General features: G+C 56.2%; 2 protein-coding genes across 2 annotated transcripts in view; one reads left to right on the forward strand and one right to left on the reverse strand.

The window, feature by feature from the left end:
• The first annotated feature begins 279 nt into the window (after positions 1 to 279).
• On the forward strand, positions 280 to 9537 carry LOC118632436 (BRCA2 and CDKN1A interacting protein). Its single transcript, XM_036265553.1, has 7 exons — positions 280 to 462; positions 2498 to 2572; positions 3193 to 3273; positions 4597 to 4686; positions 5343 to 5530; positions 7619 to 7793; positions 9122 to 9537. Exons 1-7 carry the CDS (start codon positions 295 to 297, stop codon positions 9290 to 9292), a joined length of 948 nt encoding a protein of 315 aa, XP_036121446.1. The 5' UTR covers positions 280 to 294; the 3' UTR covers positions 9293 to 9537.
• Positions 9516 to 13955, reverse strand: part of DHX32 (DEAH-box helicase 32 (putative)) — a 34195-nt gene continuing 29755 nt past the window's right edge. Inside the window, exons 9-11 of the mRNA XM_036265552.1 lie at positions 12430 to 12617; positions 10739 to 10920; positions 9516 to 9867 (exon numbers count right to left, since the gene is read on the reverse strand). Coding sequence (XP_036121445.1) covers positions 9696 to 9867; positions 10739 to 10920; positions 12430 to 12617 — 542 coding nt within the window. The 3' untranslated portion in view covers positions 9516 to 9695. The remainder of the gene's footprint in view (positions 9868 to 10738; positions 10921 to 12429; positions 12618 to 13955) is intronic.

The raw sequence follows: 13955 nt of genomic DNA on the forward strand, positions 1-13955 counted from the left end.
CGCACCGACATCCAAGCCGGGCGCTTTCGCGGAGGTGGGTTGAACCATGGCGTCAAGGGGAGGGGGAGCCTTGGAGGCGGTGAGGGGTCGTGGAGGGAGGAAGAAAAGGCCCAGATAGTACTCGGAACTGGAGTCGACTCAGAGGAGTCACGGCCGTGGAATCAGCAGGGGCACTGGGGTTGTCGCCGACTCAGTGCGGAGGGTGTAGGTGGTCTCTCACCCCCGCGGCTTGTGTGGGTCGGTCCTGAGGGGCGGGGCGAGCGGAAGTGGCGCAGGCGCAGTGAGGGCGGCAGCATGGCGTCCAGGTCCAAGCGGCGCGCCGTGGGCAGTGGGGCTCCGCGGCCCGTGGACGCCCCGGCCCCGCGCCAGGAAGAAGAAGAGGACGAAGAAGTGGAGGACCAGGACGAAGACGATGAAGACAGTGCCGAGGAGGACGACGACGACGACGAGGTCGTCGACCAGGTGAGCCGCGCACGCCACACCGGTTTGGTGTGTGTCTGGCAAGCAGCCGTGGGAAGGTGAGGTGCTCGGAGTGGCGACTTCGCGGTACCCCAGGGTCTGCAGGCAGGAACTGCGGACGGTACAAGGCCGAGCCTCGGGCTGCGCTGCGGCCTGTTCCACTGCGCAGCCGCAGAGGTTAGTTCCAAAAGTTAGAGCCCGGCCCGGTCCAAATCCCGCCCCCAGGAGAACCCGGCACGACCCGTGTTTCTCAGTGACTTTCTGTAAGTAGTTCTCAGGCGGAAGCTTCCGATCCGTATCCGGCCCCCAGGCCCGCAGGTCTCCCCTGTGCGCACCCCACGCCCCGCAGCCGCCCCCGCCCCCCGCGGCCCGCCCCGGTTCTGGAAGCCCGGCTCGGTGCCGCCAGGAGCCCTTCCTCGCTCAGGTTCCCCGCCCCTCGCCCGCCACAGCGCCTGGCCTCGGGGGCTCTGAATGCTGCTGACTGAATAGATAGGACTCGGGGGGCCATAGCCCCGGACTGTCCGGCGGGCACCTCACCCCTAACACCCCGAAAGCTGCATTTGTACTTCCTGCTCCTACTCGTTGCCGCTTCTGTAGATGGCCTCCAGGCTCAGCAGGTGCTCAAACCCCAAACCTGGAAGTTAGATTAAGCTCCTTCCATTTCCTCATCCCACATCCAGGTCATCAGTACCTCCAGGCAGTTCCACTTCGGGGTCTGGACCCACGTCCAGGCTGCCCTCATCTCTCTCCCGGACCCGGGAGTTACCTTGAACGGGCGTCTCCTTTTCCATTCTTACTCCCCAGCCCTTGTACTCAGCCCGCAGCCAGCGAGATCTTTCTAGTCTTTCTGCTTTTTTTTTTTTCTTTTTAAATCCTCACCCGAGGATATTTTTCCATTTATTTTCAGACAGAGAGAGAGAAACATCAATGTCAGAGAGACACATCGACTGGTTGCCTCCTGCACGACCCTTATCCAGGGCTGAACCGCAACCCAGGTACGTGCCCTTGACCGGAATTGAACCCAGGACTCTGGTCTGTGGGCTGACGCTCTAACCGCTGAGCGAAACCGGCCAGGGCAAGGGTGATCTTTTTAAAATGTAGGTCTGTTCTCACTCCCCTGCTCAGAAACTCTGATGGCTTCCCATTTTGTTTGTAAAAAAATCCAAAGTCCTCATGGGTCAGGCACGGAAAGACGTGATATGGCTGGATCAGAAGAAACAAAACAGAGTGATGGGAAACAAAGGCAGAATGAACGTGGAGTGGGGTATACAGAGAAGCAGGGATGCGGGATGAGGGCTGCGTCTGGCGTGGGCCTATGATACATCTTCCAGCGAACAGCTTTCCCTTACAAATCACTTCTTTACTGATTGATTGCCTCCCACACAATCCTGACTGTGGCTGGGGATTGAACCTGCAACCCAGGCATGTGCCCTTGACTGGAATCGAACTCAAGACCCTTCGGTGCGAGGGCCCACACTCTAACCACTGTGCATACAGGCCAGGGCCATCTGCTCGCCTTTTCATCTGAGTGCCTGGCATAGTGCCCGGTACACGGTGGTACCAGTGAGTGCATATTTGCCAAGTGAGTGAAGCGTAGCCTCAGATCTGCTGCCTGAGTCAAGGTCTAGGCAATGCAGAGACCTTCGAAGTGGTTTTGTTCTTTGCTCACCCGTATTGCAGTCAGGTGAGAATCTCCTCTGTGGCTGCCATGACGTCCCCAGAGGAGACTTTGCCAGCGTTGAAACTCGGCCACTCTGAGTTTTATTCTTCCCAGGTTTGTGCGTCCAGGGAGGAGAAGGTATGAAGATGCTTTATAATCTGAGGACGCAGCATCAGCACTGTTTGCCCATTTTTGAAGACTAGACAATTACAGTTCTTTATGTAATTTCTTTTTTCCTTTTCCTGGCATGTTCCGTATATAGAGACAGAGCTAACAGGAATGGAGACAGAGGAAAAAGAAAAAATCTGCAACGGAAAATAATGCCTGAAGTATCTTAGAAAGTTCTGTATGATGACCTGTCTTGTGTGTTATTTGCAGGAAGTGAATATTGAATTTGAAGCTTATTCCATCTCCGACAACGATTATGACGGAATTAAGAAATTATTGCAGCAGGTAGTGTTTTTTATACCTCGCACATGAATTTGCTCTTTTAAGAAAATCCAGGTCACTCAACACAAGTTCTGTTAAGCTTCATCCTTTCTGTTGTAGAATTTCCTTTCCTGTCCTTTCCCGCTTGCCTGGAAGGAAGGGCTTCTCTTCATTCCCAGAGCTGACTCCCCTGGTTGTGCCTCTGCTCCCAGCCCCTTCCTCCGATGAACTTGTCTGAGTGTTCTGAGTCCTGCAGTACTTTCCACTCCATCTGCTGGTGACGTGCGCTCCTGTTGGAGCCACGTCACTGCACCACCTGGTGCCTCGACTTCTTCCTTTGCCCAGTGCTCAGCTTCGTTCCTGCCCTTCCCGGCCCCCGGTGTCCTAGTCCCCCGGTTCTTTGGCCTAAGGTTTGTCCTCCCCTCCCCCACACCTCCTGTATCACCACTGACTGACTCCTCTTAAATTTCAGTGCCTTTAGTTCCTTTGATTCTCCTGGGCTTTTGGTTTCCTCTTAGGATTGCATTTTTGAGTCATCTTCCTGGTTATATACCATTGAAATTTTATTTTTATTTGAATATGGAAATTAGAAGTTTTGTTAGATATCACGTGTTGATTTTAAGATGATTTTTTTTTTCTCTTAGCTCTTCCTAAAGGCTCCTGTGAACACTGCAGAACTAACAGACCTCTTAATTCAGCAGAACCATATCGGGAGTGTGATTAAGGTAAGGAGGGCAGTTGCGTTCATCCTGATTGGTTCATGATCCTGGAAGGTTTCTCCTGGTTTATAGCGATCAAATCAGAAGGCTGTTCCAGTCATGCAGGATTATTTAATGCAGGGATCCGGGTAGTGGCAATGGATAGGGAGGGCAGTGGGCTGATTCAGAAGGTATTTGGGAGATGAAATATGATGGGCTTAGGGAGTGATTGGGTCTGAGGGGGAGGGAAAAGTCATTAGGGATGACTCCCAAGTGATGGCTTCCTGTCCCTAGGAGCGCCTTGGGGCTGGGTTTGGGCTCTGCAGAAGGCGCCCCGAGGCTGTGGAGGGGAAAGGCAGGGCCGTGGGGAGTGCGTGTGCGCGGTGGGCTGGGAGGCTCCAGGCTGGGGTGAGGTCGGGTGAGGCACTGCTCGGGTGCTTAGGTACTAAGGAGAGGCTCGGGAGAGGCAGGGGCGGCCGGGGAGTGGGCCGGAGACAGTCCAGTAGGAGGGGAGGCAGTGGTTGTGGGTGAGCATGAGACGTGACGTGACTGACCCCCACCCCATGGAGAGGCAGGCCCGTGTTGACCAGGAACGGTGAGCAGTTCCGAGTGATGCTACTTGCTTGTGAGCCACGTGACCATTGGGGACTTGTTAGTGCTTGACACTGAGCTTCCCCTTTGTCCTGCTGCCTTCTGCCTGTCGAGCTGCCCTGGTTTTGCTGCAGTGGCTGGGGGTCCCCCACGCTGCAGGGCTTGGTCTGGTGTTGATCCTGGAGGACCAGACCGGTGGACATAGGGGTGCTATGCACTTCTTTCCTCTCTCTCATGAGCAGACAGGCCCTTGGTCTTCTCCCTGGACTTTCTCGCCCTCTTTTCTGCCTGTGACTAAGTGGCACTCGGGTTGTTCATCTTCACAGGCGTCGGGGCTGGCCCGTGCTCTGGAGGCATGTGGGTTGAGGTGGGACCGTGTTGTGGACCCACAGGACAGACAGGCTAGAGCTGGCTCCAGCCAAGTCATTTCAAAGACAGACTAACATGGTTTATTTCATGAGGCATTCGCTGTCCTGGGTGTGTAATAGGTTGAGAATCTAGTAAAGAAAATGTCATAAGAACCTGGTATAAGTACATTCAGGGCAGGAGGAGATTGTGCAGAATGTAAAAAGACGCCCAGAATCAAGGGAGGTCCAGGGATATGAACAAGGCCACACAGCTGAGTCCCTGATGCTTTTCTGGGTGAGGATGGTAAAGCAGTTTGTGTCTGAAAAGATTAATGAGGCCTAAACGTCAAGGCTTGTATTACATTTCTTTCTAACCAAATAAAAATTAAAACTGTTTTTCTTTTTAAATTAGCAAACGAATGTTTCAGAAGACAGCGATGACGATGTGGACGAAGATGAGATTTTTGGTTTCATAAGTCTTCTCCATTTAACTGAAAGGAAGGTTGGTTTCCTGGGTCACAGCTCCATGGTCACTCCTTAGGCCAGACCGCTTTGTTTAACGCGTGATGAAGTGGCTTCGTATCTGGTGGGGACAGCAGTGATGAGGGCACGTGACCCTTTTCCAAACGAGGTGCTTTGTATTGTTTTGTTTTGACTGACGTGCACCCAGTCAGTCGTGTGCCGGTGTAGAGAATCCTCGCCTGGCGGCGGGGCTGGCGCTGCGTGGTCCCTGCAGCTGCTGTGACGGGCGCGTGCCTCCTGCTGGAGGGTGCTTCTGACATCGTTCCTATCTCCGTGCTCTGCTTTTTATTCCTCCCTGATGAGTCCCAGTGAACTGTGAGGCCAGCTGCTTACCCTCAAGTAAGATGCAGGCTCCCCTTGAAGTTTGAAATGCACTTCAGCTCCTTCCGTCCGTTTCTGAGATGGACTGGAACTGCTCTTCCTGTGTGCCTGTCGCTGTGACCCTCCGTGTCCTGGGATGGGAGTTAGAACCGGGCAGTCACTGGGGAGATACTGACGTAGTCACCACGGAAGACGGGAGGTTTTAGAGGCTGTGGCAGGAGCTGCCCCACCTGTGAGGTAGGAAGTACTAGCTCCCACTCTCCACTTTCTCCCGTACGTCGGGGCTGTAACAAGGAGCCTTCTCTTTGCTTCCAGGGTGCCCAGTGTGTTGAGCAAATTAAAGAGCTGGTGTTAAGCAGCTGTGAGAAGAACTGTGACAAGAGCACGGTGGAGCAGTTGGACAAGCTCCTGAACGACACCACCAAGCCTGTGGGCTTCCTCCTGAGCGAAAGATTCATCAACGTCCCTCCGCAGATCGCTCTGCCCATGCACCGGCAGCTCCAGTAAGACGGAACGCCTCGGGGCTGCCGGGTGGACTCAGGAACGTGCTCCGGTAGCCTGTGTCGTAGGAGCCCTGCCCTTGGCTCACGCAGCAGTGTGGCGTGCTGGGGGTCTTGTGACGCACACGCGTGTGCTTCGTGCAGCTCTGCAGGGGCTTTACTTACGAGACTGCTCTGCCAGTGTTGAAGTGTATAGGAATAGATGAGTTTCATGTAGATGCTTCACTCGTTGACTAGATCTCCACCTTCTCAGGTAGATTTCTGTAACATGAAAAATACTGAGTAATTACAACAATAACAAAAACAGTGAAATTTCTAAATTGGGATGTTTCATGACTGATGAAACCATCATCATGATACCACATTTCTGGCTTCTCAGGGTTTGCCGTTTTGATTTTAAGTGCAGTCTCGTTTACAAAAACATTTGAAGTGTAAAAACTGAGAGTCGGTGTCACCTGTGTGTTGAACGAGGGGAGAACGACAGCGTGGACAGGTGCTCCCCCCTGCCAGCTGTTTCTCGGCCTTGGCACTGGCACCGCGGTCTCCCTGGTGGCTGCAGCTGCAGTCCGGAAACCTTTGGGTTTTCCAAACCTTTACGGGTCCTTTGCTTTCCTGTTACTTCCCCTCCCCCCCGGCTGCTGCTCATACTGTTCTTCTGATGCCACAGTGGTTTGGTTTTGTGTTGTCTTTTTGTTGTTATTAGTCCTCACCCAAGGATATTTTTCGATCAGTTTTTAGATGAAAGGGAGGGAGGGAGATTATTGGTTGCCTCCTGTATGAGCCCATCTGGGGCCAGGGATCAAACCTGCAACCCAGGTACCTGTGCCCTTGACTGGGAACCGAACCCGAGACCCTTTGGTCCATAGGCTGACACACTAACCACTGAGCCAGACCAGCCAGGGCTTGTGTTGTCTTTTTCCCAGATCACCTGGAGCTCATGTTTGTTTGGTTTCACAGGAGGGTGATCTGCCTTCTCCTAATCCTTATTTATATATTTCATAAATTTTTTTCTCTTTATTGATTTTAGAGAGAGGAAGAGAGAGAAACATCGATGAGAGAGAACATCATTTGGCCGCCTCCTGCATGCCCCCTACTGGGGATCGGGCCCACAACCTGGGCATGTGCCCTGATTGGGAATTGAACCAGTGACCTCCTAGTGCATGGGTTGACCCCCAACCACTGAGCCACACTGGCTGGGCCTTCTGCTGACCTTTAGTAAAGAAAGTTGAAGTGGCCCTGGCCAGTTTGGCTCAGCGGTTAGAGCATCAGCCCGCAGACCAATGAGTCGCAGGTTCAATTCTGGTCAAGGGCACGTACCTCGGTTGTGGTTTGTCCCCTGCTTAGTCGGCTCATGCAGGAGGCAGCCAGTCAATGTGGCTCTGTCACATTGATGTTTTTCTCTCTCTCCCTCTCCCTTCCACTCTGTGTGATGATAAATGGAAGAGTATCCGCGGGTGAGGAATAAACAAAGCAGAAAGCTGGAGTGGACGTTTTTGTTTAGCCAGAGGCACAGGGTTCTGGGTACTTCCCAGAAAGGGAGAAATGAAGGCAGCATCACTGTTGCACCAGCTGTGAGAGCATTTAGGGTGTCTGCCTGGCCACGCCTTCTCCCCAGTATGTGGGAAGTCAGCCCTGGACTCCAGTGATTGGCGGCGAGCAGTCACGTGCTCCCGTGGCACTGGGAGTGACCACGTGCCTTTGTGTGTTTCAGGTCAGTGTTTGCTGTGTTCAGTAAAGGAAAAAAAAATTTTTAAACATCCAGATTCTTAGTATTTTTAACTTGTGGACAGAGCAGTGATACTGAGTGGATTTGAGACTCATCTGTTAGTTGCTATATATCCACAACTCAGAGTCTAATCTGAGAGATTCATCGTGCTACTTGTCATAAAAAGTACTGCCGCAATCAGTCGAGAGTGCAACAGACGGCAAAACGAAAACTCATTGCTTTAGCAGCGTTCAGGTCTAGTGTCTGCCCGCTGAGCCCGTCTCACAGTCAAACCACTGCGAGGCCTCCTGGTGGGCCCTGTGCGCTGGTTGGTGGGAGGCCGATTTCGCCCGGCCCAGCAGCAAACCTGTGTGTGCGCCTTGCAGGAAAGAGCTGGCGGAGGCACACAGGGCGGACAGGCCGTGTGGGAAGTGCTGCTTCTACCTTCTGATTAGCAAGACGTTTGTGGAAGCAGGGAGAAGCGATTCCAGAAAGAAGCAGAGCAGCCAAAGGAAAGAGGAGCTCGTGTTTGCCAACGCAGAGGAGGAGTTCTTCCATGAGGTGAGGCTGCCTGCTCCCCTTTTGTTCAGGGGAGCCTCTGTTCTCGAACGTCCCCCAGCTTGAACAGTTCGGTTCTCCACCAAGTTGTTCAAGGGAAAACGTCTCAGTTGTCGAACAAAACTTCATGGTGATACGCCCAGTCACACGTCTCACGGCAGACGGAGGAGAGCGTGTGCGACTCTGACTCATTTTACTGCTAAACGTCGCCTTTTCACGTCTCAAGGAATTGTGCTGGGAGTATTTTTGTGTTTTTGTTGCTGCTGATTTAGTTTTTAAATAAATCACTTCAACAGCCTTCTGGAACAAATTAAGTTCGAGAACCGAGGTTCCACGGTATATGAGGGTTTTGTTGACAATACTAAGCAGCGTTTATTGGTCTCCATGCTGTGTCGGAGTCGGCTGAGTGTGGGCACTGCGTGTGGGCACTGCTCTCTCCGCACCCCCAGCTGCCACAGCTGGCACGGGCCTGGCACGTAGGTCCCTGGCCTGGCACGTAGGTCCCTGGCCTGGCACGTAGGTCCCGGGCCTGGCGCGTAGGTCCCTGGCGGCCATCTCGGCTCTGCCACCCACTGCTGGCGGTGAGGGTGGGGGGGAGTCACAGCCCGCTGGGGGCCCTGCTCCCCCTCTGCTCACGTGCTGCTGTGCCCCTCGTCCTGGGTGTCATTCGTAGGGGGGTTCCCAGCACTTTCTACCTGTAGGGGTAGCTGGTGCCTCGACAGACAGCCAGGTACCCGCGAATAGTCCTCATGTTGCCCTCTCGGAAGTACATCTCTGAGGAGGAACATTTTCCGAAGGGATGACACCACTTGTCTCTGAAGGCTTCCACTAAAGACTGTGAGCACTACAGGTTTTTTCCAGGAAGTAAATAGTGAAAATTAAATTACTAAAATTACGCCTCAGCTCGTCAGGTAGGCCACGCGGGGGACCGTGCGCGGGTGCTGGAGCACGTTCTGGATGCAGACTCGGCTCCTCACAGGGCAGCTTTATGCGAGGAGGCGGGGAGACTGGAGCTGGACTCCTCGCTGACTGTCCCACGTCAGGCGTGTCTGCCCCAAGATCAGGACATGAGTGGTTTTTGAATTGTAAACGGTGCATGCACGGGTAGCAGGAGTATCACCCACGTGCCTGTTCGCCTCGTACCCCGGGACACTCCGCCCGTGCCCCTGACCAAGGGGGACCCTGGTGCGCATCCGTAACTGCGTGTGCTCCCCTCGAGCTGCTGTGTTCTGCTCCTGTCGCGGCTCTGAAGGGAACAGAGCATCCTTGGCCGTCAGTGAGCGCCTTGTGCTCTTAGGGAGTCTGAGTACCTCTCGTTGTCTGTGCTCTAGAGGGCGCTCCTGAGGTTCAGCTACTCGGTGCAGGAGGAGAGCGGCATGTGTCTGGGCGGCAGCTGGTCCTTTGACGACGTCCCAATGAAGCCCTTGCGCACGGTGATGCTGGTTCCCTGCGACAGGATGAGTGACATCATGGACGACCTGAAAGAACACCTGTCTGTCTAGCCCGCTTCCCGTGGACAGTGCTGTGCTTGTTTTGGTAAAATCACCAGAAAACCCAGTGGAGTTTTACTGAAAAACTCGACTTTATTTAGCTTTCGGTCCTCTACAAAAAGTAGGGTTCTGTTGCCCGTGTCTGTGACACGTTTACAAAATATCTTTTAAAAAGTTTTGGTCAAATTATGAATGGTTGATTAAAAACCTTCCAAATAAGAAGAAAAATGTGGAGTAGTAATTTAAAGAACTCAATAAAAACTTCTATTTTTTATTTTTAAATAATATACAAAGTGTCATATTTCAAGATTCTCCTGCGTGGGGTCCGAGAGCCTCCTTCCCGTGGAGTCGCTGCCCCGCGGGCCGCCAGCGGGCGGGCCAGTGTCTACCGGACGCCCTGGGCGGCTCGGGCGCGTCACTGCAGAGCGCACCTCTGCTCAGCAGCCTCAGGGCACTTCTCGCCCATCGTCTGTTCCCTTGTCACCGTCGAGACAGGTGACAGGTGGCCCGCCACTTGCTGTAGAATATCCTTGCTTTCGCTGGGAGGCAGGTTACTGAAGTAGTACTGTGGCGCCAGCTGCATAAACCTGTTTAAAACAAAGTAGTTTTGTGGTGTGAGCTACCAGACACGCCTGCGCACCTCCCACCCTGCAGAATCCAGTGCGACTGGCATTTAACTTGACTCCTTGCATCTCAGCCCCTCTGGAGGACGGGCACCCGCTGGGGTTCTAGGGACCCAACCCAGCTCACTTCTAAGATCAGCTGCTTCTCTAGTGTTATGCCACATGGCGGATGTGATGGCTGTCACTCTGACCACCGGGGACACTGTCCTTCCCCTCAGACCCACCACGTACACAAAGGGTCAGGTCCCACGCTTGGGAGAACTCTGGGCGGGTAAGAAGAGGGTATCTGCCTCTTTCTCTTCCTAACCAACTCCACACCCAGCTGCGAAGCCAGACAGCTCTCGTTTTCTCTGGGGCCTGCCTGGAGAGCCATTCTGCCCAAATAGTGCAAGTACCTTCAGAATGGACTCTGCAGCCAGAGTGGCCCTCAGAAGTGTAGGGAGAAGATGTCACCCTTCTCAGAACTGTCAGCACTGCTCGGCCGGACACAAACTCTCCGTGGCCATAAGCCCTCCGCTCTGTACCTGCCGTCTTCAGCCTCACCCCGCCCCCGGCCCCCTCCCCACCAGCGCAGTCTCAGTGGCTCATCTGTCGAGAGACGGCTGAGCTCACTCCTCGGTCTGCAGCACCTGCCACTCCTCTGGCTTTCGTTCCTGCAGGCAGGCTTTGTGGCATGTTTCTGTAGTGTAGTCCCTTCTTGCTGTAACCTCAGAAGCAGGAACATTTCTTAGATAACCACCCAGGGGGACCTGTCTTTAGACTGCTACCAGTATAAGCTTCTTGTAACTGAACATAACGATGTCAGCAGAAACCCTCTCTGCCCCAGGAGACGTACAGCTCGGGCGAGGTTTCGGAGGTGATCCTGATGTAGTTGTTCTCGGAGATGCTGAACTTGTGGAACAGGACCCACTCCGGCGTCTTCTTGCTGATGGAGTAAGTGGACAGCGGGTGCAGCTGCGCCACCTGCCGGTGTGTCAGCATCAGGTAGTTCCCTGACCCGTCCACGTCCCGAGCAATCTGAAGGCAGAGTGTTCAGGGAAGCTTTTGTGTTACTATGGAGATCAGTACCCAAATGTGCTTGTTTAAAAAATTCCAAAGGGTTTCATTCAGACGGTCAGGACCACAGCTACCACCCATGTTCCCTACTTCCAGATGTCGAGGTGAGACAAACTGGTCCCACTGGAAACCTCGAGGCAGTGACGCTGTTTCCTAAGTGGAGCCGTGTGAGGCAGCTGCAGTGGTGACGCCAGGTCGTGAAGTAAACCTCACAGTGGACCCGGTGCTCATGCCCAGTGAGCCCCTCGCGTTTCTGCTCGGTTAGCCCCGGGAGCCCTGTGATGTCCGCGCCCGCCTCCCGTGCAGACGGGGAGCCTGCGGTGTTTCCTGCACGGGGGCCGCCGACGAGGAGGGACGCGCAGGCCTGTGCCTGTGCCGGGCGGGAGGCCTGTGCGTGCCGGGCGGGGGGGCCCCGTGTGTGCCGGGTGGGGGGCCCCGTGTGTGCCGGGCGTGCGTATGGCCCCGTGTGTGCCGGGCGCGAGGCCCCGTGTGTGCCGGGCGGGGGGGCCCCGTGTGTGCCGGGCGCGAGGCCCCGTGTGTGCCGGGCGGGCGGGCCCCGTGTGTGCCGGGCGTGCGTATGGCCCCGTGTGTGCCGGGCGCGAGGCCCCGTGTGTGCCGTGCGGGAGGTGTGAGGCCCCGTGTGTGCCGGGTGGGAGGCGCGAGGCCCCGTGTGTGCCGGGCGTGCGTAAGGCCCCGTGTGTGCCGGGCGCGAGGCCCCGTGTGTGCCGGGCGGGAGGTGTGAGGCCCCGTGTGTGCCGGGTGGGAGGCGCGAGGCCCCGTGTGTGCCGGGCGCGAGGCCCCGTGTGTGCCGGGCGGGCGGGCCCGTGTGTGCCGGGCGGGCGGCCCCGTGTGTGCCGGGCGGGCGGCCCCGTGTGTGCCGGGCGGGAGGCGCGAGGCCCCGTGTGTGCCGGGCGGGCGGGCCCGTGTGTGCCGGGCGCGAGGCCCCGTGTGTGCGCACGTGTGTGCGGCGGGCCCTGTGTGTGCCGGGCGGGCAGTCGTGTGTGTGCCGGGCGCGGGGCCCGTGTGTGCCGGGCCGAGGCCCCTGTGTTGCCGGCGGCGCCCGTGTGTGGGGCGGGGGGGCCCGTGTGTGCGGCGGCGGCCGTGTGTGCGCGAGGCGCCGTGTGCCGGGCGGGCCCGTGTGTGCCGGGCGCGAGGCCCCGTGTGTGCCGGGCGGGAGGCCCGTGTGTGCCGGGCGGGCCAGCACCGGCTGAGGTGAACCAACTCGCAGGCCGGGGAGAGGCGGGCCATGAGTTCAGCCAGCCAGTGTTTCACCTCGCCCTCGGCCCTGAAAGATGGGGCGCCCTTCTGGATACAGTCAGCATCTGACCTGGCCCTTCTTCCCGAGGGGAAGTATGTGACACACTAAGTCTTGAATAGCTTCAGGGTTTTGTTTTACTTTGAACACCAGCAGCGTGTCCTGAACGTGAGGTCTGGCAAGGACCACGGGGAGGTGGCCCTGTCCGTTCTCACCTGCATGAAGTAGCCAGACAGCAGAGCTTTCTTGATGTTCAGAGTGTTTTCCCTGGAGCCAAAAGCGGGTTCTGCATAGGGAAGCTCGATGCGCTTAATAATTTCTAGGAGTTCGGCTCGGATGACTTCTGCCATCCTGAGGGCGGCCCAGTTGAGGAAGTAATCATGACACCATTTTTCAACACAGACTAGGAGGGAAAGGAGAATGGAATTTAGAAATCATGTCGTATCGGAAAGGCTCCCCTGTCCTAAGGAGGAGGTCACACGAGTGAGTGTGGGGAGGCAGCCTGGACGAGGCACTGCCAGGGAGAGCCTGCACTGGCTGGGGGCTCCGCGGGGCTCCACGACCCCACGAACTGGCAGCGACATGCCCCCAGCACCGACTGCAACCCTGTGGCCCTTAGCTGTGGCTCACAGGGCAGAGGAGATGGTCTTACAGGCGGCACTGCGTCTCGTGCACAGCAAGGGTGCGTGCGTCACCAGCCGTCAGACGACGGGAGAGCTGGCGGGGGAAGTGCTGTGGCCAGGGAACCCTCTCACACGCTTGGTTAAGAAGGAGATGACTTCCAGGTTGATTTGGGAAGTATACTGCAGCTAAGCTACCCTCACTGCAAGTTTTATCCTGAAATTCAGTCACCTGTGTCGGTCTGAAGTTACTCTTTCTTGCCACCTATACTTAAGGTGGGCCAGAGCTCGCCCTGACCTGCAATGCATGCAGCCTTGGCACGGCAGCAGAGGACCCGTTGACCCCGTCCTGTCCGCACAGGCCCGCTCGGAGCAACGAGAGCCTGTCCTCGGCCCCCATCCTGCTGGCTCTCAAAGACGCTGCCAGATCCCTGGCACTCCTGCCTCACTGACGTTTCTTGGCTTTGAGAAATGAACTCCCTGCTCTGTAGACTCTACTGCCAGTCAAACTGCTCCTATCTTTCCATTTCACATATTCTTCACGCCACCTGTTGGAGCAAAGGAGGTAAAAGAGGCCGTGGAAAACCAGTGACCTCGCCAGCTGCCTGGGCCTCGGCCTCCGCCACACTGCCTAGCCCTCTGCCCCCGCGGGTCCCTTGTCTTTCATGCCCAGCACAGCACTGCACAGTGGAGGTCCTAGCCCTTGTCACTGAGAACACCCAGACACTCCCAGGACGTCTGCCTCAGCCGCTTCCACAGACTCCCTTCTACTCTTCTGGACTCCCCGCCCCTCCGCCCCTCCCTCCGCCAAGCTCGTCTGATTCTCTGCGGCTGCCCGCAGCACACCAGCCTGCTCTCCACTGTTACCTGGAGCAAGGCTGGTGGGGTTCGGTGGGGTTCTGCATGTTCCCCATTCTCGTCCAGCAGCGGACATGCCGTGTAGGGAAAGCACGAAGCATAGCTGTGACCCAGCGGGCACCTGGAGGTGGCAGTTCCTTTTCTTCTCCCCAGACCCGAGGGCAGGGGCTGTGCAGGTCTGTCCCTGTACCCTGTCTGAGCAGTGGCCGAGCCGAACGGCAGGTTCCAAGTCCAGGCCCGCCTGCAGCCCACAGCCCTGCCTG

The sequence above is a fragment of the Molossus molossus genome, unplaced genomic scaffold (genome assembly GCF_014108415.1).
Source record: "Molossus molossus isolate mMolMol1 unplaced genomic scaffold, mMolMol1.p scaffold_m16_p_17, whole genome shotgun sequence".
NCBI classification, from domain to species: Eukaryota; Metazoa; Chordata; class Mammalia; order Chiroptera; family Molossidae; genus Molossus; species Molossus molossus.

Coding starts and splice junctions, on each gene's coding strand:
- LOC118632436 (XM_036265553.1), top strand. CDS start 295: ATGGCGTCCAGGTCCAAGCGGCGCGCCGTGGGCAGTGGGGCTCCGCGG. Junction 2,573..3,192: donor TTAAGAAATTATTGCAGCAG/GTAGTGTTTTTT, acceptor TTTTTCTCTTAG/CTCTTCCTAAAGGCTCCTGT. Junction 7,794..9,121: donor AGGAGGAGTTCTTCCATGAG/GTGAGGCTGCCT, acceptor TCTGTGCTCTAG/AGGGCGCTCCTGAGGTTCAG.